General features: G+C 59.7%; 1 protein-coding gene across 4 annotated transcripts; it reads right to left on the bottom strand.

Moving 5' to 3' along the window:
* Nucleotides 1-977: 977 nt before the first annotated feature.
* On the bottom strand, nt 978-14,681 carry DUSP14 (dual specificity phosphatase 14). 4 transcript variants are annotated; one of them, XM_040577979.1, is made up of 4 exons: nt 14,554-14,670; nt 4,859-4,899; nt 4,531-4,629; nt 978-3,091 (listed from the first exon to the last, which is right to left on the bottom strand). In XM_040577979.1, exon 4 carries the CDS (start codon nt 2,971-2,973, stop codon nt 2,377-2,379), a length of 597 nt encoding a protein of 198 aa, XP_040433913.1. In that variant the 5' UTR covers nt 2,974-3,091; nt 4,531-4,629; nt 4,859-4,899; nt 14,554-14,670; the 3' UTR covers nt 978-2,376. The 4 variants fall into 4 exon arrangements, 3 of the variants coding, with proteins under 3 accessions (XP_040433913.1, XP_040433906.1, XP_040433920.1); XM_040577972.1 differs by lacking the exon at nt 4,859-4,899 and having other exon boundaries at nt 14,554-14,681; XR_005825264.1 differs by lacking the exons at nt 4,859-4,899; nt 14,554-14,670 and adding an exon at nt 8,041-14,292 and having other exon boundaries at nt 2,975-3,091.
* Nucleotides 14,682-23,157: the final 8,476 nt, after the last annotated feature.

The following is a 23,157-nucleotide window of genomic DNA, read 5'->3' as shown; positions in this document are numbered from 1 at the left end:
TGGTGTTGGAGTATCTGGGGGTATCTGTGTGCGGTTTTGTCTAATGGATAAAAGATTTGCAGGGGGAAAGGGAAGAATACATACGTGTGTGCAGGAAGTGTTTTGGCTTTGGATGCCCTTGCAATGTTGAGGAGTTCCAGTAACTCTCCCCACGGTGGTGTCTCCATGCTCAGGTGTGGCACTGATGCGGGTTGTTGAAGCTGTGGCTGATCTCGTGACTTCCCTGTCTGCAGGGGCTGAGAGAGCTCTCTCGTGCCCGTGTACCACCAAACCCCCACCCCCCCAGTAAGCAGCCTCGCACCTAATTTAAAGTCTGTGAACTTCTACAGCAGCCCTCGCTGACCTTGCTGGACCTGACTGGAGCCTGGAAATTACAGAGCACCGTTGCCTTCCCCTGGTGAGTGTCAGCCAGTGGCATTTGCCCAGACTGGTAAAATTCCTGTCTCTGCAGTAAATTTGAAAATTCCAGGTCAGAGCTGGTCAAAGCCTCTGTATCGAATTCACTCTAATCTAGACTTATTCCAACCAGGTCTGGTTTTACCCATGATCCAAATGAGGTTGAGGCCATTTGCACAGCTTTGTATCGGCGATAACAGTATTTCAGCCCTAGTGGCTTCTAGTCTGGGGAAACCAGAAGCCTACACATGCTGCAGTCCTCACACAGCATGCGGTTCAGCTTGGAGAAAACCCTTAACCATGTCTGCTGTTCCTTAAAACCTCAGCCGTTCAGCTAAGTGTAAATTAGATAAACATTTTGAAATAGCCAAATTAATTGGGTGGTTTTTGTGATGAGGACCAGGAATTGCAGGACACCTGCATGGATTGGAAACAGATTCGCCAAGTGACAGGAACAGATCATGGTATTTTTCTCAAGACTGCGGTCCAGATTTGTTTAAAGCCACTGCTCACTATTACACCATGTTCTCGCTGTGACTTGAGATACATTAGCACAGTTCTGAATAGGAAACCAACACATGTTCTTGTTTAATCTTTATTGATTTTTTTTTTACAAGTATAGAATCTCATTTAAATCAGATAGCTATCTCAGCATCCAGCAATCTGTGTATTCCTCCTTCAGAGATGCAACAGAGGACACAAACGTCTCACTGAGGAACAGACTTGCCTTGCTCTCCTGGTTGTCCAGTTACTCTTCAAGGAAACCAGTCCCTTCCCATCTGCAGGGAGGGGAGCGACATCCAGGAGACAGTGGCTACACCACGGAAAGTCTTCTCCCATCTCTGGGGTTGGAATTGTTCTCGTCACACACAGAACAAGGCAAAGCCTTCTCCGTAAAGCCATCCTTGTCCGGGAGGTTGAACAGATCGCCATTTTGCGCAGAATAATTCTAGAATGCAGCATAACCTTGAGGACATAATGAAGTGATTTAGAAATGGGCTAAGGCAGATCACAACCATACTTAGACTACGTAATCAAGCAGATTTACCTACTTCCGATTTACTGGTTGATTGACTATTAGAAAACACAGCCCAGCCCCTTTGGAAGGTGGCCATGCACACAGAGTTTCCTAAACACTTCTTTGGCTGTCCGGTGTGGGGAGGGTTAACCTCTCGCTTCTGTCTTGAGCCACATTTGGACAAGATCTCTGTTTACTTTCCACCCACAAAAAACACCAGCATTTTTCAGTAGTGTAAGTGTATTCCAGGACTCTGGCCCTGGCATGGAATGAGTGAAAAAGGATCTTGTATTTATTCGATTTGAATCATTCAAATTTTTTTTGACTTGTGGCCGACATGGACTGACTTAACTTCTTTTTTTTTTTTAATAAACTTTTACTACAGATTAAGAGCTGACTAAAGACCTCAAACACTATATACTGAGAGTCACTACGGATGTTAAAGAAAACACCAGCACTAGCACCACAAGCCTGCACGCCCGCGTTCCTGGCTCTCGGAAAAGCTCACTGCCGTCGAGTAGGACCTCGCTCATTCTGTGCTAGTGCCGCTCCCTAGCCACTACAGGATTTTGCAAGGAAGCAAACAAGCTATTAACGAAATATCCAGGCTACCGCATCACAAAGCGCACTTTGTTCATTAACTCTGCCAAATGCCTTTTAGGCCTTTCCTCATAGGATACTAATAAACTGACTAAAAAAGGGAGGAAGGCTTTATGAAAGGAACAAACTTATAAGGAGACCTCATTCTGCTAAATCAGAGAAATGCGGATAGGGGAATCCCTGTAGAGAGAAACGCTTTGAAGGGAATCGTTGGCCTTGCAGGTTAGTGAGGTGAGAATTAGTTGAGGTTCTGCTGTATGGTAAAGAACCAAAGTTGGCTGTAGAAGGAGAAGGGAATGTCTCCAGTCTGGTCGACTCAGAACAGCGCGTCCCTTCTGTTGTGCTTCCTGTCTGCAGTCACATTAAATTCCCCAGTAAGGCATCAGGGGTCTCCTCTCTCTCTCATAAACGTCTGGGATGATGCCATATGGTGTCTGTACCATTTTAACCGTCGTCTTCCCAAAAAGCTTCCTCTCGTAGTCTATCAGTTGCCTCCAGAAGCCCACGTTGGGGCGTATAACGGGGCGCCTCGATTTGACCCAGTTGTATGCCTCAAAGAGGGACACCTTGTGGTACTTCATCAGGTAGGCGATGCAGAGGGTGGCCGACCTGCTCACGCCAGCGGCACAATGGACTAAGGTGGCCCCGTGCTTCCGCGCCACGCTGTTAATCTTGTCGGCAACGCTGTCGAAGTACAGGGAGATGGGGGCGTTGGGCATGTCAGCCAAAGGCACTTTCACGTATTCAAACTGGGGCCAGTTAAAATTGGGAATCTCGATGGTCGCATTGATTATGCAGGTGATTCCCCGGGAGAGGAGCAGGTGCCGGTTGGAGGCGACGCTGCCCCGGCTCAGGTACAGCGAGGGGGTGATTTGGGCGATGCCCCCGAGGGCACCTTCAGAAAGCATTCGCGGAGCCATCAGAGTTCTCGGTAAGGAGTTGTGGCTTCTGGAGGTCATGGAGGATCTTGGCACTCACGCTTCCATTATGGGAAGAGATCCAACGGGATCTTCAGCCAAGGGAAGGATTGTCTGGCCTGGTGGTGGTAGGACAGCAAGACCTTCCTCCACTTAGTCACTGCAAAACACAAGCAATGCCATGTGAGCGGGGCAGCTGTCCGATGAGACCATGTCTATGCAAGAGAAAAGGAAAACCCAACTCACCCTCCTGTGGCCTGGACAACCTCCTACTGGCAAACCTCCGTGGGGTAAGGTGGTTCTGGGTTTGCACAGTGTTTATTACCGTGGGGCCCCCAGGCATTGCCTGGACTGATATTAACAAAAAAATCTTCCAGCCTAATTAGCTGCAATTACTTGTCAAGGGTTTAGGCAGCCTAAACCTGTGGGCCCGGACAGCATTTCACCTGGATTAGCATGTGGAAGATTAGTTATGCCTCCTCCATGCTCAAAAGCAGCAACTTCACAACTGGCCAGAGTCCAAAGGCATGGTGAGAAACAGCTGGCTCCGGCTGGTTGCAGGTGCCAGCAACTGAGATTACCCTGCCTTCTCCCCAGTGCCACCTTCTCCTTTTTTAGGTATACAAAAGGCCCCACCAAAGTACGTAAACAGAGGAAAGTCGCTCATTAGAAAAGGCAGTGAGTCATGTCCATCCAGATCAGTCATCGGCTCTCATCTAGGCTGGGGAAGTGTGGAAAGAGTGACCTGGTTATGTCAGAAGCTGAGAGTAAAACCGAAGCAGAGGCTGGGACAAGGGAGGCTCTTTTCCTGCTGCTTTAATAACTGACTAATGCTTTGGAGTCTGCCTGCGTGAGCCACACGACCCCGGCTGCCCAGGAAAGACCCCCGCTTTTGTTTCCCCTGCTCCTTTCGGACTTCTCCGGAGCCGCAAGCAAGGGGCCGAGCCCTAGCGCGTTAATCACTTGCCGGACCCACTTAGCTGTGCGTCCTCCAGCCGGAGATGGGTGGTGGGAGAGGTGCCACTCAGCGCGAGCCCACCCAAGTGTTGCTGGGTGCCGCGTGGAGGGGAGCTGGGAGATGCTCAGTGCCTTGGGTGGGAGGGCGTCTGTCCCTCCAGCAGTTACCTGTCCAGGTCAGAGTCCTCAGAGGGCCGAGAGACCCCAACTGCAGCCACCGGTCGGGGGCCACCGGCTGACACAACAGGCTGACGTCTGTCTGCACCCCGTGCTCTGGGGAACACCGGCAGGTCTCGGCAGCAGTTGGTAATGCTGCCAGCAGATTTTTGGCATGGCGCTGCAGCATGGTAACTTAATGACCATAACACGGTCTCCTCCGTGGCTTGTTCCCTGCTGGCAGCTTATTGCGCAGCTCCTGAAACCGTGGGCCCAAAGTGCCGGTGCTGCCTGAGTTCATGCCCCAACAAGATTTTCTCTGCAGCTGCGAGCGCTTGCCTTCCCCTGCAGACACCCCCACCGCAGTCACCCAGCTGGAGCAGCAATGAAAGGCGTGTTTTTTCAAAGGAATAAAGTCCTTTGAGCAGGGGAAATCCCTGCTCTCAAGTAGCTGTTACTGACAACGCAAAGGATTCAGGCACTTACACGTGGTAGCAAACTGTCCTGCTCCAAATCACCGGCCGGCACACGGATGCTGCGGGCTGCCCAGGCTGGGATGTCTCACAGAGTGTGTCCAACCTTGAGCTGCGGAGAGAGCAGAGGTTTATTGGGATCTGTGCTGGGCCCAAACAGGATACCAGGCAGCCCCCTCTGCTCAGGTACGTTTAAGTCACCCCATTTAGGTGGTTGTCCAAGAACTGGGGGACCACAGCTTCCCTGCTTGCTCCCTGGGGACAGACAGAGGCCTCAGGAAGGTGCTTGCTGCCGAGAGCCTAATGTCACCAATTGCTGCCAACATGGCATTCAAACTCACCGTGGGCCCAGAGGAATCGGAGGCTGGCACAGAAGTCATGACTCAAAAAAAAAAGAAAAAAAAAAAAAGTAAGTTTAAGTAATTAATTTGCTCTAAAGTCTCCTTTAGCGTCCGCCAAGACGCTCGCCTAGTCCCAGACAGCTGCTGCAGGTCTGTGTTTCTTCTGCCAGTGCGCTCCCCGCTCTGGATCCCTGAGGTGCTGCTGGAATCACCGGTGCAGAGCTGGTGCCGTGAGCCACAGCATCCTCCTAGAAAGTGGATGATGGGGGCAGCATCCCCTTCTTTTATTTCTGCAGCCAGACCAGAAATAACACAAGCCCCTGGAGCGCCAGTGAAGCAGCTGCCTGCCAGGAAATGCTGCTGGACCATAGGGGAGAGGAGCGCGTTGCCCCCGAAGCAGCCCTGGGCCAGGCAGACCCTCCCGCGCCCTCCCTGCCTTCACGCAGCTGATCCGTTGCCATTCCCAGGACTCACTTTCCCCGTGAGCGGCTTTAAAATTATGAAGGAACCTGCACGCTGAGCGTGGGTGAGGGGCAAAGGGGCTGGCCTGGCTTTGGGGATGGGTCAGAGAGGGGAGCTGCCGGGCCTGGCAGGGCTGGGTGCTTCGGCAGCTGCGCGGCACGATGGCTGGCTGGGGCGGCTTCGCGCCGGGGCTGTGCCAGCTCGGCCATGGCGCAGGGCTGCTGGGAGGCAGGGCAGGCCGCCAGGCGCTGGCAGGCGCTGGGGAGCTGAGACAAGCTGGCTGGAGGCCAGACGACAAACCCCAACGGGATTTTTGACTGCCGCACCTCCCTCGAGGAGGCTGGGAAACGTTAGCAGGGGGCAACACGCAAACAGGCGGCAGGGGAGGCCGGTGGGTGCTACCGGAGCAACTCACCTGCTCGCCTGCCAGGGGCCTACCGGTGCCTGGGCATGGCGGCGGGGCAGCAGCATCCCCGCAGCAGGGCACCCGGTGTGCTCCCTGCCCTGCCTGCCCCACTGTGCTGCTGCACCTGGGCTCCAGCTGCTCCCCCGGGGAGCTCCGCGAGGCCTTTGCTGCTTTCCATAACGTGGTTCCTGTTCGCAGGCACCAACTTATCCAGGCATTTGCATGTGACAGGCTGGGCTGGCTCTGCAAACTGCCGCTACGGGCTGGCAGCACGGTGCCTCGTGCCAGGCGCAGCTCCGGTGCAACCACCCGAGACGGCAGCGCGAAGGACGGTCAGTCGGACAAGCGGCTCCCCGCCATGCGACACGCTGCTCCCCGGGAGAGAGGAGCAGCGCCCCAGAGGTGTTCGTCTGTCCCACCGCTGCTCGCTGCCAGCACCAGCAGGGCAATGGGGTGCGTTTTGGGGCCAGCTGGGAACGCAGGTGGGCGCCCGCAGCCCCGTGTCCCAGTTACACGTCACTTCCCTGGGGCTCCAAATGGCTGACACCAGGCAGTGCTGCCTCTGCTCGAACCAGAACAGCTCTCCTCCGGAAAGAGTTAACGTTTTGAAGAGGAGTTCATTATATAAGCGAGAGATAAGGCTGCTGTGCTCCCTCAGACCAAATGCCTGGTATCCAAGGATGCCGCCTTGCCGGCCGACCACAAGAGCAGATGCTGGGGGAAAGTCACTAAGGGAGAGGGGCAGGTGCCAGCATCCCTTCCCCTGTTTCCCAGCTCTCACAGCGGGAGCTGGCTGGGATGCCACTGCCACGACATGCTGTCTCAGGCATGTGACAAAGCCACGGTCCTGCCCACACATACCAGGCTGAGCAGCTGCCGGCTTGCAGGAAGCCTGAAAATGAAAGGGGCCTCGTCTGCCTCGGATGGCAGAAGCTGCGTGTGGCGCCTACCAGGCTTGTAGGTGCCAGCCCTTATCTGTCCTGATAGCTGCTCCTCGCAGGCCTCCTGCCCGGCCCCAGCCGGCTCCGGACAAAGGTTTGCCTCAAGTCTGCTGTTTCGCTCCCGTGAAACTCCGTTTGCCTTTCTCAGCACACCCGCTTTATCCTGCCGTCCCTGCCGTAATCCAACACTGCTGCTCCCCGTGCAGTCGTTCCCGTTGTTGTGCTGGGGCAGACAGAGGGAAAGAGCAAACAGCCTTTTCCCAGCTGTTGTTGTGTGGAGAGAAGAAAAAAAAAAAAAAAGAGAGAACCAGCTGAAGATAAGCAAGGCACAAGACAGCACAGCTCCGGCTGCGCCACCTGCGGCACCTGCAAAGGACGGGCTCCTTGCACGGGGAGGGGTGCTGGCTGCGGGTCCTGCCGTGCCTGTGCACAGATGGGCAGCTGTGCTCGTACAGCCAGTCTGCACCATCCCTGACAAAAAAAAAAAAAACAAACCACATCTCCTCCTGCTTTTTCTTGGTTTGGTTTTGGGGGTTTTTTTTGGGTTTCTGAGTGGTTGCTTAGGCTGGCTGGTCACACAAGCCGGATGGCAGCGTCCTCGGGGTGCTGGAGCCTGGCTCGTCACCCCACGAGGGGCGGCGGGCGCTCCCCGGCACACTGCACCCGCTGGGAGGTGGTGCAGGCTGCGGTGCCGAGGGTCAGAGCTGGGCTGTCCCCAAGGCAGCGTGGGCAGGGGCCGCCTTCCAAGGCAGACGGGATGTGGTTGTGGTTTCCTGCAAAGAGCTGAATTCCCAGAGGGTGCAGCGTGGTCCTTTGGGCAAAGGCTGGCTGGGGGTGGGCCGGTAGCAACCAGGTGTTCCTGCCATCCTTTGCTGGGCTGACTCCAATTAATAGACTAATTAACCTTGTAACAGCCCTGACCCACAGCATGTCACTTTCTAGACTCTGCCTCGGTCTTCCCCGTGCACGGAGACCAGCTGCCACCCCCTCTTCACCCCACTGGGGAGGGCTGGGACCCCCCGGGGTGGCAGAAGTCCCGGGGGTCCCTGACCCTGGTGCCACAGGAGCAGCACAGCCCCCTCCCTCCCTGGCAGAATGGTGGGTTCTGCCATTCCTCTCATTTGCATAATCAGGGTGGGGGAAGCAAGTGGATAATTAGAGCCTAGAGATGACCCCAGTCTTCAAAGCCTCTGGGTCCTTTCCACCACAGCTCTCAGCCAGCACCATCCTGGGGTGCAGGTTTACAGCAAAGGGATACTTCTCCAGCACCCATCGCGGCTGGGACCTCATCCTGCACCCACCAGCTCCCCGCTCTGCACCGCTCAGGTAAGGCTGCCTGGCTCATATCAGTGCTCTGTGTGTTTCTGCTGTACCTCGAAGGCCGAGCTGTGCGGTTTGTCTGCGGTTGGGTCTGCCAGAAGAAGGGACAGGTGCTTTGCTGGTGGTCGCTGTTCCTGTGGAAGGCTGCTGGTGTGTGCCTTGGTGGGGCTGGCCAGTTTGACACTGGGTTGTGTCCCACCTGGGCTGGATTTCCTGGCATCAGAGCAGCTCCTCTCTAGGCAAGGGGGGGTTCAAAAGCACTACACCACCACGGGTGGGCTGGTTTGTGTCTCAGGTAGTACAGGCCTTCAGAAAGGTCACGGCTGGCAATGCTTATGGCTCTGTTCTTCCAAATGGTGCGATAGCTGGAGTTTGTTTCTCTTGCTTTTGTTCCCAGGAATGCAGTCCTGCTAACAAAGGCTGCAATTCCCACAGGAAAGCATTCCTCGTTCCTGGACCTCCTGAGAAAGGCTTGAAAACACCTCTGAAAGCTCAAAAGACAGAGGCAGGCAGGCAGATGTTGGCTAAATACACTGATCCCTCGGATAGGAGGGGAGAGCCTTGCTTGTCAGTCTCCAGACAATGAGCTGGCAAGCCTGAGCTTCTGGTTTCTTACTCTGGTGCTGCTGAGTGGTTTTCTCTGATTTTTAAGGCTGTGTTTTTGTTGGGTTGTTTTTTTGTTTTTTTTTTAAGGGCTCCTCTGGCTTGAGAGCAGAGGCTGGGGCTTGTCCCTAAAGGACTTAGGCAGGACTTGCAGTTTGTGTTGGACTGTATGTCAGTAACGTGGCAGTGCAGCTGGTACCTGGCAGAGGTGGGAGCATCTCCCAGGCTCTTCTACCCCTGGAACAGATGAGATTCTGCAACTGCGTGGCGTGGTAGCCAGCTCAGCGGGTGGGGAGGGATGGCTGGTCCTGCTCTGGCTCTGCTGCTGCCCACCGGCTTGCCCTGGCTCTCTGGCAGCTCTCCTGCTCCTCCTGCCCTCGCGCTGCTGGGAGGGCTGCGGCTCAGCAGGGCACCCTCGGAGGGTGCGGAGGGCAGGGCCCCAGAGGTGCTCAGCAAGTTTGTGCATGGGGAGGACCAGGTGAGTCATGGGCCCTGCTCTGCTGATAGAGCAAAGGCACCAAAACACCTGGTTTTATTCCCAGAGCATCATCTGGGATTTGAAGCAGGCTTGTGGGCTGGGTGTGTGAAATGTCAGTACTGAAGCAAGCCTTCTCCCCCTTCCCAGGAGAGGAAAAGTTATTCATTTTAGAGATGACAAATGCTCTCTAATGCTGCAGTAAAGAAAAGAGTCAATATTGCAGGTGCTGAATGAACAAGCCTGCTCAGGGCTCTTCCTAGCCAGGCTGAACAGCAAACTGCTTCAGAAATGGTCCTGGAGAACAGCATTGAAAATAAATGTGGGCAGAGAGCACAAAGTGCAGCCATTCCCCAGGTCGGGTCTCGCTTGAGCTGAGTTCAGGGGAGCCTGGAGCGGCCGCAGCTCACCCAGCCAAGCTGAGAGGGGGGAGGACGTGCGGGAGCCGCTGGCTTCTTGCTCCTCTTCCTGCCCCTGGCGCGGCTGTTTGCTCCGCTGGGGTCTCGGCTCTCCTGCCTTGGCTTGTTGGGGTGTGCTCCCGGTGCCGCCGCAGGCCCCCTCGGGAGTGTGGTTTGTGGTTCAGAGCCAGCAACGTGGCCTCATGACGAAGGGATGAGCCATTTGGATTTGAAACGGGGAAGCAGGAGGCGATGGTGGAGTGGCTTGGCTGTGGCAGAGGATGCCTTGACTGAACCCTGATTGATTCCTGCTTGCAGCCTGTGTTATCATCTCAGGCGAGCACAGGATGGGAGCTGTCAGATGTTAAATCAAGATAATAATCTGTCTACCCGGAGCTCTGAGCAGGCCTGGCTGCCTGTGCAGCACCAGCGCAACCGGGTCCCGGCGCTGGCAGGAACACCCCGGTAACTCCCCGCGGGTTTCGTGGCCGTCGTGGGCATGACATGACTCCCCTTGGCACAAGCAGCTCGCGGGGTACGGCTGCCAGGGATGCCCGGCTTACCCTTGCTCACCCACCCCAGCCCCAAGGCGTTCGGTCCATAAGCTCAAAGCCCTGTTTCCCCCGGTGTGGCGCTGCCTCCGCCACACACCTGGAATTCAGGCTGCTCCGTGACCCGAGCCAGCCCTCTGGGCTGCAGGGCTGACAAACCCTAATTAGCCTGTCCCAGCCTGCTGCGACGCTGCCTTCAGAAGGGTGACAGCAGATGCTCCTGCATCACAGCTCGTCTTCCATGAGCACTGCTGGTGTGCCTGGTGCTCTGGGTGGGCTTGGAACAGCCAGGGCTTGGCGACACCCCGCCGGTTGCCTCCTGCAGCCCGGGAGCAGCATGCTCCATCCTCACCCTCGCAGCCAGCCCCCGCTCTCGCTGCAGGCATGTCGTACCACCAAGCCTCAGCCTGTGCCCAGGCTGCTGAGGTTAATAGAGGGAGCAAACTTACGCAGGGGTTAATGAGCAACGGCAAAATGCACGGGGAGCACCACAAGCCTCTGCAGACCATCAGGGCACACCTGACGGTTGGCGGCTCCTACCTCGGGCTAGCTGATGAGCTCCTGAAGATCCAGCAGCGCTCTGCCAGCCCCTCGGCCCCTCCACGCTCTGCGAGCCCAACCTAGCTCCCCCATCTGCTATTCTCCCAGCACCAAAGGAGCAGTTAAAAAGGGCGGTGAGGTTTTTGGAAGGATCTATCTGAGGATGCTACTTGGCCCACCAGCCAGGGCCCCCAGCTGCCTGCGTGCCCCTCCCGGCGGGGGGTGGCAGCTCCGCTGGCTCTCGGTGCATGCTGCCACTACCTCCTCGGCGAGCCACGCAGCCGTCCCCTCCTTGCTGCTGCAGAGTGGGAACGGGCAGCGCTGCTCCCTCTCCACTTGGCAGCTGGATCCCGCCAGCTGCGAGCAAAACCTCAGCCACAGAGTGGCCGGCCGGCGCGCAGGGATGGAGCAAGGTGGGGGTACCGCCCAGAGCACGCTGGTGTTTATACATTCCTGCACGATACAGCTGCTGTGCTCTGGGGAAAAGCTTCCCTCGTCAACCAGCAAGAGGATTTTATGCGAGAAAAACAAACCATCTTTCTTTTTAAAGCGATGCCTGTTATTTTGGAGCCATCGGCTCTAATGTGCCATGCTCTGCGTGCCAGTCACTCGGAAAGAGGAGCAGGGGCACAGGGCTCACCTGCAGGGCCCCAGCACAAGCCAGCAGCGCAGCCATCCACACCTTCCTTAAAAACTCTGGTGGGGTGCATGAAACACTTTAAAACCCAGAATTAAGCCTTCAGGAGGCAGGAATGGGATCCTACAGTTGTGAGCAGTATCAGTTCTGTACTCAGCTGAGCACCAAGGGCTGTTGTCAAACCCTGAGCCCAGATGCCGGCTATTCCAAAGCACCACTGCTTCTTTCAGTGCCTGCTGATGGCATCTGGATTGCAGGTGGAGTTCAGAAAAGCTCCCCTGCTCTGTCCCCAGCTCTGGTGTTCCCAGTGTGCACACACGACCTGGGGGGGATGCGTGGGGAGCAGACCCACACCTGGCTCTGACTCCCAGATGCTGCAAGATGGAGCCTTGTTTTTCCTGGGGATGTGCCCTGCGCAGTCACAGCTGACAGGAGGGACACAATCTCTTCCCTGTTGAGCAAAACAGAAAGACCTGGTGTGTTTGCTGGTGTGTGACCCTGCTGGGACCAGGGCTGCTCGGCTCCCACCGCAGGGCTCGCCCAGGTCTGTGCTGCTGGGGGCTGCCCTGTCCCTGCCCTACCCTAAAACCCATAAAATTGAAAGCAGCTGCAAATTCACTGCAATGTGCCCTGGAAACCATCTGGTGCTTCCATGCTGGCGCTCACCCGGACCTTTTCCAGGGGCACTGCCAACTGGTGTATGCTGAACACAGCCCGACTTCTCCGGGGGGGTCTCAAAGCCTGGCATCTTCTGTAAACCCAGCTGTGCCATAGCCCCCGCCGCAGGAATGCCCCGTGGCAGCGGCTGCCCACGCGTTCCAGGGCCAGGCAGCGGCTCAGCACGGGGCAGCGAGAGGAGGGAGCAAGAGCTGAAGGGAGAGCAGTGAGGAAGCAGGATGGGAATGGGCTGGTCGGCTGCGCCCAGCCGCCCGCCTGCAGCAGCTGTAAGGAATGAGGTCACCTTCTCAGCACATCGATGGGGTTGCTTAGGGTAACAGGAAGGGAGGCCAATTTTAATCAATTACTTGGAAATCAAGTTTACATGTGGTAGCAAATGCTTCCCATGGAGGCAGCGCAGGGCCAGCACCCCTCACCTCCCGGTGCGCAGCTCTGCCTGCTCAAGGCGTGGCAAAACAGCGTTTTGCTCGGCAGAAGGGACACTGAGCAAATCCAGATTTCCTTTGCGAACCAGGCCTCCCGCCCCTGCGGGCTGCTGCTCAGGCTCCCGGCGACGGGAAGGGACCCGCAGCACCCTCCGCGCTGTGGAGGGGGATGTTGGCAAAGGGGGAAATTAAGTCTTGTCAGGCCAGGTACCCCAGCCCACGCAGGGCTGGAGCGAGCGCAGCGGCACTTGTTGAGCCTTCCTGCTGGGAAACTAAAGCCTGCCGGGTGTTTGGGGGTTGTTTTGGTTTGGGGTTTTTTTAAAGTTGTTTGTTTTGTTGTTGTTTTTTTTTTTTTAAGTGGGGGAGTAGCTGTGAGAGACTAGTCCACGAGCTGCAGCGTTGGCAGCTCCGCAGGCATCACTGCTGGGGCAGGCACCCCCAGCCCCGCGGTGCCCAGCATGGGTGGGCAGTGCGTTTGCCTTCCAGTTCAAGGCTTGATTCCCAAGCAGCCGGGGCTGCCGTTCAGCGATTTCTCAGCTATCTCCAGCTGCCAGAGCCCAACCTGCCAGACGGTTGCATTTTTGGTTGCATTATGGTTGCTCAGCATGTCTTTTTTTTTGAAGCGATAAATCCGCGGGTGCGTGGTGAGGGCTGTGTACCTGGAGAGGGCAGGGGCTGGGAGAAGCTCCTGGTTTTCTGAGGCATCCCCCCGCCTTCTAGGGAAAGCCACCCTGGAAGGAAGGTCCTGAGCAGTGGTAGGAAGCCGGGAAGGCTTCTCCGCTGTGCTGGTGAACAGCCTCGTGTAGATGGCCCCGCTGGAGCCAGCGCATGGGGAGTGGGAGCAAAGCCGCTCCCGGCACCCGCTGCCTCTTCCCTTCTCCTCGTTCCCGACTTCTGCTGGGACACTCGGACGCGCCCCGGGGCTGGTTCCTTGGGCCAGAGCCGGTAGCGGCTCCCAGAACAGAGCCTGCTTGAGACCTCCTGGCGTGGGCTTCTGCCCTTCCTTCCTCCCCCCGCAGACAGACCTTCCCCCACGCCCGGTGTGCTGCTAGCAGCGGAGCAGCCTGAGCTCTGCCCTGCCAGCTCCTAGACTCCCGCTGGGATCGGGTACCGACCTGAGCCACGCAAACGTCAGTATGGCCCTGACCCACGCGGGAGCCGTGCCGGAGCCCGGAGCAGCCGGGGCTTGGGTGAAATCCCTGGGATTTCAGCGTCGCTCCTGGAGGAAGGCTGGGATGTGCGTACCCCGCACAGGAGGCGGGCGAGCTCTGGGAGGCTGGGGGGGCCGGAAAGCAGCACCCCCACACCCTCACACCTCCCGGGGGCAGGTGGGCTGGCACGGCCGCCTGGCTGCTGCGCGGGGTCGCCTCCGCCGAGCCACGGCAGCCGATCCCACCGGCGCTCTCCCAGCCGGGGGCTCTTGTTTGGAGGCAGCGTGCTACCGAGGCCATCCCTGCCACCGGGAACGGCACGCGCCGAGGCGGACGGAGGGGTCTGGGGGAGGGGGTGGGGACCGGCCCCCTGCCAGAGCGGGGACCGCGGGCCCGGGGCACCCCAAGGGAGCGGAGCGCTGTGCCAGCCCATCTCCCCCGTCCCCGGGGCCGCGGCGTCGGGGATAAACTGAACTTGCAACGCGATACCGGGGCAGCGCTCGGCGCTTCAGAATAAGAGACTCGCTCGGTGCCCAGGCGGGTTAGCGACCCCCGGCCCCCCCGCTCACCCCCCGCCGGGAGCTCAGGGCGCCCGCAGCCGGGGTGTCGGGGTCCCCCCCTCGAGCCGGGGGTGCCATGGGCGGCCGGCACCCCGCAGCCCGGGCTGGGGCGCTCCGCTCCGGCGCGGGCTGGGGCTCCCACCTGGAGGGAAGCGGGGACCCCCGCGCTGGGCCACCGCGCGGCGGGGGGGCGGGGTGAGCCACCCCTTCGAGCCGGGCTTGCCCTGGGGGTCCAACCCCCCTTTTTGCCTCGTCCTGCTCTTTCAGGCACCTCCCGGCAAAGCCCCCCGGCGTTCCGCGCCCCACCCCCCCGGTGGTCTGCACCGCCCCCCTGACCGTGGCCGCGACCACCGGTCGGCGGGGGGGGCTGATCGCGTCCCCCCCCAGCACAGCCCCGCTCTGACGCGGACGGGGCCCCCCGGGACGGCGAGGGGCGCAGCGGGGGCACCTCTCGGGGCTGTAGGCGAGGAGGCGGCGGCGTTACGGCGGTCGCACCCAGCCCCCCCCCCCCCCCCCCGAGCCCCCCCCCCGGCCCGGCCCGCTCTCACCATGGCTCCGCGGCGGCTCCGCGCTCCCCCGCGGGCGGCGGGCAGGACTTTTATCGGGCGGGCGCCGGGCTCCGCGGCTGCGGCTGCTGGGGCCGCCTCCGCCCGCCGGGCCGCGGTTACCAGGCTACGGCGGGGCCCGGCCCGCCCGGCCCGGCCCCCGGGCGGGGGCAGCTGCAGCCGGCCCGGCCTTAAAGGGGCCGCCGCCCGCGCGGGTGCGGCAGCGCTGGGGCGCGGCGGGGCGGGGGGGACTGGGGGCGCTGGGGGGCTGGCTGTAGGGACGCTGGGGACAGAGCGTGGGGGCGAATGGGGGATCCCTGGGGGCTGGGGGACACTGGGGCCAGTGTGTGGGGGCGAATGGGGGGTCCCTGGGGGCTGGGGACACTGGGGCCAGTGTGTGGGGGAAAATGGGGGGTCCCTGGGGGCTGGGGACACCGGGGACAGTGTGTGGGGGAAAATGGGGGGTCCCTGGCGGGCTAGGGCAAGTGGGGACACTGGGGACAGTGTGTTGGGGCAAGTGGGCATCCTTGGGGACAGTGTGTGGGGGAAAATGGAGGGTCCCTGGGGGGCTGGGGACAAGCAAAGACACTGGGGCCAGTGTGTGGAGGCAAATGGGGGGGTCCCTGGAGGGGCTGGGGACACTGAGGACAGTGGGGGGGGGGGGAAATGGGGGGGTCCCTGGGGGGGCTGGGGACACTGAGGACAGTGTGTGGGGGAAAATGGGGGGTCCCTGTGGGGCTGGGGACACTGGGGACAGTACGTGGGGGCAAATGGGGGGTTCCTGAGGAGCTAGGGACAAGTGGGGACACTGGGGACAGTGGGGGGGGGGGAAATGGGGGGTCCCTGAGGGGCTAGGGACAAGTGAGGACACTGGGGACAGTGTGGGGGGGGGGAAATGGGGAGTCCCTGGTGGGCTAGGGCAAGTGGGGACACTGGGGACAGTGTGTTGGGGCAAGTGGGCATCCTTGGGGACAGTGTGTGGGGACAAGGGGACTAATGGGTGTCCCTGGGGGGCTAGGGACAAGCAGGGACAGTGTGTGGGGACAACTGAGGATAAATGGCTGTCACTGTGGGGCTGTGGACAAATGGGGACAGTGTGTGGGGAAAAATGGGTGTCCTTGGGAGGCTGGGGATAAGTGGAGATGGCGTGTGGGGACAAGTGGGGGTCCCGGGAGGGCTGGGGACACTGGGGACAGTGTGTGGGGACAAGCAGGGGTCCCTGGGGGGATGGGGATGTGTCAGTCAATGAAGGGACTTGGTGGGGCCCCTCTGGGGACATGAGGGGGTCCCTGTGTGCAGGGGTGTGTGGCCGGGTCCCTGTGAGGGGTGGCACATGTGGGGTCCCTTTGGGGATGGGGACATGCCAGAGCCCCCATGGTAACAAGGTGGGTGCCCAGTGGGGAGGGGGACAGTCCTAGGAGAGCCAGGCCTGGGTTTTGTGAGCTGGGGACACGACGAGCCCCAGCCGCTGCTCCCCCCCCAGTGCTGGGAGCAGGGTGGGGGCAGGGGGGTGGCGGGGGGCTCCTGTGGGCACCGGGCAGGGGGCGAGGCACATCCCGGGCCGGGGTCCCCGTGGAGGGATGGCGATGGGAAGGGAGATCAGTGCGGCGAAGGGGGGAGCTCAGCTCCAGCTGGAAACCATCGCTGGGCTAAGGTGGTGGGGTCTGCCCCCCCCCCCCCCCCCCCATGGCAGGTGGGACCATGGCTGGCCCTGGGGACAGCAGGAGGAGGAGGAGGAGGGGGGCAGCCTCCGCTGTAACCCCCCGGCTGCCGCCCCGGCCTGCTCTTGCTCACTTTCTGCTTTTGTTGTTGCACGTTCAGATCAAAATAGCCAAACTCGCGCGGAGGGAGCCTGCCCGCCCCGGCCTCCGCTGCTGGCTCCGGCAGTTCCGTGACTCAGCAGCCGCGATGGAGCCGGCCCTCGGCACCGGCTCCCTGCATCGCTCCGGAGGCTGCTTTTCCAAGGGCCTCGCTGCTTTGTAACAGCCAGCGCTCTTCCTTAAAACCCTGCCTCTCCAGCGAGGGCTCTCGTCACACTCCGCGCGGAGGTGGCTGAGGAACAAAAATAGACAAATTAAGAAAACCTCAAAAGGCCAAGAAATGAAAATGTAAGGATTTCGGCTCTGCAAGCTCAAGGTTTGCTTTGCCTCCACGTTGCGTCAGCTCTGCTCTTCCCCTGCTGCCTGCCTTGGAGCTGCACCTTCCCGGGGGCAGTGATGACCCCCCTGGCCCACCCCAACTCTACCGGGAAGCTGAGAGATAGCGGGACCTCGGGGGGGTCTCCCTGGGAGCGGGGCGCTCGGAGCAGCGTGGTGGTGCCGGCCCCACACCACATGGGAAGGATGAGGATGGGTTTTGGGGTGGCAGCCCCAGCAACCTGTGGGGTCCTCTCCCCAGGAACCTAAACCCCTCATCTGGCCATTGTTAAATGAGGAATAAACTCCCCCCTCATCCTGGGCGGTTCTGAGCTGCTCGCACCGTGGTGCAGGGGTGTTTTTAATGCTGGTGTCACTTGTGCTTTTAACCTTCACCCCACCGGGAGCTTTATGCGTTTGTCGCAGGGTTAGAGGATGCAAAGAGCGAAACTCGGGGGGCCTTTGACCCGGGGGCGCAGCAGATGCGGTGAGTGCCAGAGCTAAAAGGCAATGTCAGCCCCTCCCCGCACTCGGCGCCGGCGGTGACGGTGGGAAGGGGGGCCGGGGGCACCCAGCGGGTGGGCTGGCTGCTGCCGAAAGGCTGGTGTCCTCCGCCCCCCCCCGCAAGGAGCTGCTTTGGCCAGGGCGGGGGTGCGGGGGGCAGGGGGACTGGAGGGTTTGCTCGAGCGCAGGAGAGGTGGTGGGCAGCGAGGGCTCTCTTGGGCACCTGCTCACCCCGTCCCCAGCGTGGGGGGCGGCGGTGGGTCTGTGGGCCCCCTGCCCCAGGCAGGCAGCCTGCCCTCCCAGAGAGGTACGGTCCGGGCTGTGCAGGGCAGCAGCAGCAGCAGCAGCTCCTCCAAGGCAGACGTCGTGTTGCGGGCAGGTTTCCCCCCCTTCCCGTAGGAACTTGTGCCTCGCTTGGAAGAGACGAAGGCTGTGTGGGGATGAGATGCTTCAGCGCCCGCGGTTACGCCCCGTGATGCCCTTGGCGGTGGAAGGGCTCAAACCCACCCTGTGGGGTGAGCCACACGGGCACCCGGCGCATTCCCGAGGGGTGCGTCTGGCCTGCAGTCCATTAGGTGATCATTAGGGCTATTAGCTTAATCACCGGGGTGTTTTCCTCCCTAGTCTGTGCTCAGGGTGTGATCAGCAGCCGCAGGGTCACGCAGGCCGGCTGAGTGGGGAGCAGATGGCTGCTCTCCACAGGGCTGTGGCACGCCGTGGGATCCACCGCCATCCATCCATCCATCCTCTCCAGTTTCCATGGCTACGCCAGAGTTTTACTCTTCCCCGCCTTCGGCCGCCTGCACGGGCGTGATACAAAAAAAGGTCCCTGCGTGATGCAAAAAGCCCAGGGACGTGGGACCTCCCGGTTTTTGATAGCAACAGCTGCATCCCAGGGTGGCTGAAACCGGAGAGCGACCGGCACTGACTGCCCCGGTAGCACTCGCGTCCCAGCCGAACAACGAACCTTTGGAGCGTTTGAGAGAGCCGGGACATGGGTTTGGGGTACTGCCTTCTCCTCCTCACCCCCCGAACAGCAGCAGGGACCCGAGGGGAGGCAGTGAGCAATCTTCTGGGGATAAATCCAGCCGCTGAGCCATCGTCCACCTCTTGCTCAATGCGAGGTGACAGCGTGGAGCAGAGATCCCTGAGCAGGCGCTCGGGCTCTGGCTTCTTAATGGGGGGAAACAAAAACCCCAGCGTTAGGTTGCTGCGTGCGATTTAAGTGGCAGAATGTGGGTCACTGGGGGCCTCTCTGGGGAGGCAGAGGGCTGTCACAGCACGGCAGCGTTTCTGGTCGCTTTCCGGTGACACGAGGAGCAGAGGAGCAGAGCGGGCAGCGTATCCCAGCCCACGGCCGCAAGGGGAGATATTTGCAGAGGGGCTGCCGGGGCGCAGGGGGCTGCGGGGGTGCACGACTGTTTCCAAACCCTGGGATGCTCTGACCCACGGGGCGTGTGGGTGAAGCGGGAAGTGTTTCCACAGTCCAGGCGTGTTGCACCTGGCCGCGTTCGGCTGTGGGGAGCCACGTGTGCCCGAGGCTTAGTCACCGCCAGGGCAACCCTCGTGCCTTGGCCCGGGCATCCCTGCCCACTCCTGGCTGCCCGCACCACGCGGAGGGAGGAAAGCACTGTCCTCCCGGCCAGTTTTCCTTCTGCTGTCCCACCTGGTGGGCTGTAGGTGACTGGGGGCTCTCTAGGGTCATAGGGAGCTGCTCCACGGTGGTTCTCTGTTGCACTGCGGGTGCCCTGATTGCATCGCCCGGCCCCTTGTTTGGCAGCGGGGGTGTGGGGATGTGCCTTGTGCAGGGACACCGGTATGGGCTGCATTTTGGCAGCTCCCTTGGCTAAATGCTGGGCACAGAGGGGTGCCGGGGTGCTGTTTGGGATCGGGAGGGTGTGGTGAGCTTCATCCGGGTGCTCGCCTGCTGAGTCACGGGGCTGTGCAGCCGCGCAAGCCAGAGCCGTGGTGTATGTGCCTCCAGCCCGGCTGGGGGGATGCTCTGTGTCCTCCCCCGACCCCTCTCCCCGCGCCCCAGGAAAGGCTCTGTGGCCAGGCGGGGAAGCAAGGGCTGCTGGGCTGACGTGGCCTGGCAGCTCAGCCTCCCCAGAGGCACTCGCTGCTCCTCACACCTCTCCCAGCACAGCTCCCTCCCTCCGCATCCCGGCCCGCACACATCGCCTGCCTCCCGGCTGGGTGAGCTGGGGTCTCTGCCCCACCGCACGGACCTCAGGCACCCCCTGGAAGCCCAGCCTGTGGCGGGCTCCTGCAGCGCCTGCCCCTCCGGTGCTGCACAGGTGCTCCAAGCTCACGTCCCCATCGCATTTAATGGGAAGGGTTGGGGAGTGCTGGCGCCTGCAGATGCTGGTTCATGAAACATTGACTTTCCAGACAGGCTTTGCAAAAGAAATGAGATGTCAGTGATTGCATGGGAAGCTCAAGGGATGCCAGGTGGCTTTCTCTGGTGCAAAAGGTGATCCCTGCTTGGGGCTGGAGCTGGTGGTGGAGCCAGCATTGCCCAACAGCTCCTGCTCCAGAGAGACCCAAAACACCGGGCACCTCGCATGCTCTGAGCTTGCGCCTGACCCCATGTCTGGGTTTCTCATGCTCTTTCCTACCCCATTGTTGCCCACCGGGTTCCCGCACAGTCCTGACCCAGCACACACGTGGTCTGGTGGTGGCTCCCCACACTTGCTCTGTGGGGAGCAGCCAGGCAGGCTGGGGGGCTGCTGGCGGGGTCGCTCCCCCGCACCCTCCATGGGGTCTTGTTGCAGGGCACAGGGTGGCAGCATGAGTGCTTTTCCTGTGCCACTGTGCGCGCTTTCTCCTTGCTCCCTGATAAATCTGTGCTGGTTTTCCCTGGAAGGTGGCTGGACCTGTTTGATGGAAGAGCAGCGGGGATATGGGGCATAGCCGAGGGGTTTGGATTTTTCCCTTTTTTGTGTCACACCAGCCAGGAGAGCAGCTCAGGCGTTTCTGTAACCGCTGCTGAAAAGCTGCCGTTCCAGTGCGGTAGTGTTTGTCTCCAAAAGGAGATGGTTTAGGTTTCACGGGCCCCACCTGATGGGAATTCGAGCAGGCGCTAAAACTAGGGCTTCTTGTGTCTGGTTATCGGCATTACCTGCTCAGCTGGGTGGCCGTGGGGGCTGCGCTGGCCGTGACACGGGCCCTGGGAACTGCTCCAGCACCCCCAGCACCCAGGGCTGAGCCACCCCTGGGCTGAGTGCGTTTGCTGCTGGTGTGACGGCAGCTGTAAGACCCAAAAAAAACCCCAACCCCAGCACCGATCCAGCCTTTAATGACAGGCGAATAACACAGCCCTGAAGATTCATACCGCGCATACCTCGTGCACCAGCTATTAGTGGTGACTAAGACTGCGCTGGGATGGAGCAGCAGCCTCCCTGCATCACCCCAGTCCCGGTGTAATTAATTCTGCCGGTACCTGTATCGGCACATTAACCCAAACTGGCTGTCTTCCTGCCTGTCCCCAGCCTTGTTCCATATTTAATCTTTCATGTTCACCTGAGTCTCTAATTAAGCCAACTGCAATCCTTAGCTGAGAGCCTGCAGTGTACTGACGAGGTCTGGCACTCCCGGAGCGCTGTGCATGCAACACCCGCGCAGCAGCCCGCCAAAAACAACACCCAGGCTGGTGGCTTTTCCTTTGCTTTTCCTTTGTTTTCTCTTCCCCCCCCCCCCCCCCCCCCCTTCTTTTTTTTCTTTTTCTTCCTTTTTTGCTGCTTCCAAACTGAACTAACACTGGTCCCAAAGCAGGGTCTGAAAGCAGCAAAGTTCTTAAAAAAGGTGTGTTGGGACTGGCTCCCCTCTCCTTCCTTTTTTGTTTACAGCAAAGTCATGACCGATTAGTTTGAGGTATCTGAAAAATGCTTTTAATGGGTTTCTTTTCGCTGGCAGCCCAAGCCGTAGCCCGAACAAGCAGCCAGCTCCTGTGGCTGGGCAGGAGCAGCCGCTGTCCTGCCCCACGTCCCGCTGGGCTGCCCGGCTGTTACAGCATCCCGGTTAAAAATAAAACCACACGCCGAGGCAGTGAATGGGGTTCTGATTTCCCTCGGTTGCCACACGGGTCTGGGTGATGGGGAGAGATGCGCGATGTAAATAGAACAGCATATCCATGGCAACCTCAACTTTTCATTATTGTTAATTACTTGCACAGTGCCAGAGCCGCGCATGGCGCTTCCCGGCGCGGATAAAGATAGATCCCCCCTTTCAAAGCCGCTCTAAATGACACCGAGGCGACAGCTAGCTCTTGGGAGGCTGGAGCCAGGGCTGGCAGGCAGCGGCGGAGACATTTTGTGAGGAGTCGGAGAGGAGCTGGGATTTAAAGGAGGAGGGAGCATCGAGGCAGGCAGGAGCTCGGGGGCAGCTTTCCTCCCCAAACCCACCTTCCCCGAGCATTGGGGAGCGGCTCGGAGGGGTCATGGCAGCACGCCTGGCTGGGAGGAGGGGGACAAAAGTGATGGGGAGAGGGGCTGCCCTGTGTCCCAGCGCTGGCTTTTCCTTCCCCTCTGTTTAATGGTGCTCGTGAGAGCGCGGGGGCAGGAAGCGCGGGCGGCGTTTGTCCCTGGAGGGGCAGGGATGTGTTGGTGTTGGCTGGAGCGGGTGCCCCGAGGAGCCTCCTGCAGAAAGCCTGCTCTGTTTCGAACCAGCGCAGCTGAGCTCGCTTCCGAGCGGCTGAGCTCGGCCTCAGCTGGCACCGTTCGGCTGGGGTTTGCTTTCTGTCCCTCCGGTTTTGTTTCACTGGAAGTGGTCTGAAAGCCCTTGGGCGAAGGGGTCCACGTCCTGCCCCCCCGCCATTGGACAGTCTGGCCCCAGCTGGTGTTAGAAGTGGTTTGATCTGCCCCCAAAATCCTGCTGCCGCTGTGTCTGACCCCAGGCGGGTGCGAGCAGCCACGGGATGGTGTGCATGGACATGGGCATGGCGTGCCAGCCCCCCCCCCCCCGGCCCCCATCCCCCCCCGAGCCTGGAGCAGGCACAGACAGAGCTTTGTAACCCCGCGGCCTTTTCTGGAGCCATTGAATGGTTTGGGTTGGAAGGGACCTTAAAGATCATCTCATTCCACCCATGCCATGGGCAGGGACACCTTCCACCAGCCCAGGCTGCTCAAATGAGACTCCGCTGGCCTTTTCTCTGCGGCTTAACGGGACGTTGTGGTAGAGCCTGGCAGTAAAACATAACCGGAGCAGCAAAGAGGTGCTGACCCCAGGACGGGCACGCTGGAAGCCTGTTACCTCGCCTGCTTGGGAGATGCCTTGTGAAGGGGAAAACCCACTGTTTGTGCACTTTGATGCTATGCGAGGGTAACATCCCAGCCCCGCTTCCCCACTGCCTTGTGCCCTCCTGCTCACCTTGGAAAAGTCTCTTTTCTGGTTCCCCTCCCGGCCAGTTAAAGGACCGCAGCTCTCGCCTTTCCAGAGATCTTTTTTCCCCCAACATTTTCCAGGGGGTCAAATAATTTAGCGCTGCCCGAAGCACAGGGCTCGGCAACAGCTCAGGTTTGGGTAGCTCTGCATTGGGTCCCAGCAGGTCATGCTCGCGGCACTGTCTGGGTCCCTTCAGGGCAAAGGGATGTCACTCAGGTTTGCTGGGTGGGGATGTCGCTGGTCTGGGGACAGTCACAGCAGGCACTGATGTTTGGCTTGCCACCTGCTTTTTTTGTACAAGTTGTGGCATAGGAGACTGGGCGAGAGGAAAGGTAACTTGGCTGTTTGTTTAATGTTAAAAGACACCTGGGAAAAACATTCCCAAGGATTTACAGCTAGCTCTGTCCCTTCGCTTGGCATTCCCAGACTATACAGATTCAAATTCCTACAGACTTTAATCTTCCACAGTAGTTTATTACTGCTGCTTTTCTTTAAATAGTTGTATTTTCCGGGTAATCTAGTGGTCACATCCATACAGCCACCGTTGTGCATTTATCTCTTCTCTCTCGTGGTGAGAAGCTGATGG

This window comes from Falco naumanni, chromosome 1 (assembly GCF_017639655.2).
Source record: "Falco naumanni isolate bFalNau1 chromosome 1, bFalNau1.pat, whole genome shotgun sequence".
Lineage (NCBI taxonomy): Eukaryota > Metazoa > Chordata > Aves > Falconiformes > Falconidae > Falco > Falco naumanni.
This window is presented reverse-complemented; position numbering and strand designations above follow the sequence as displayed.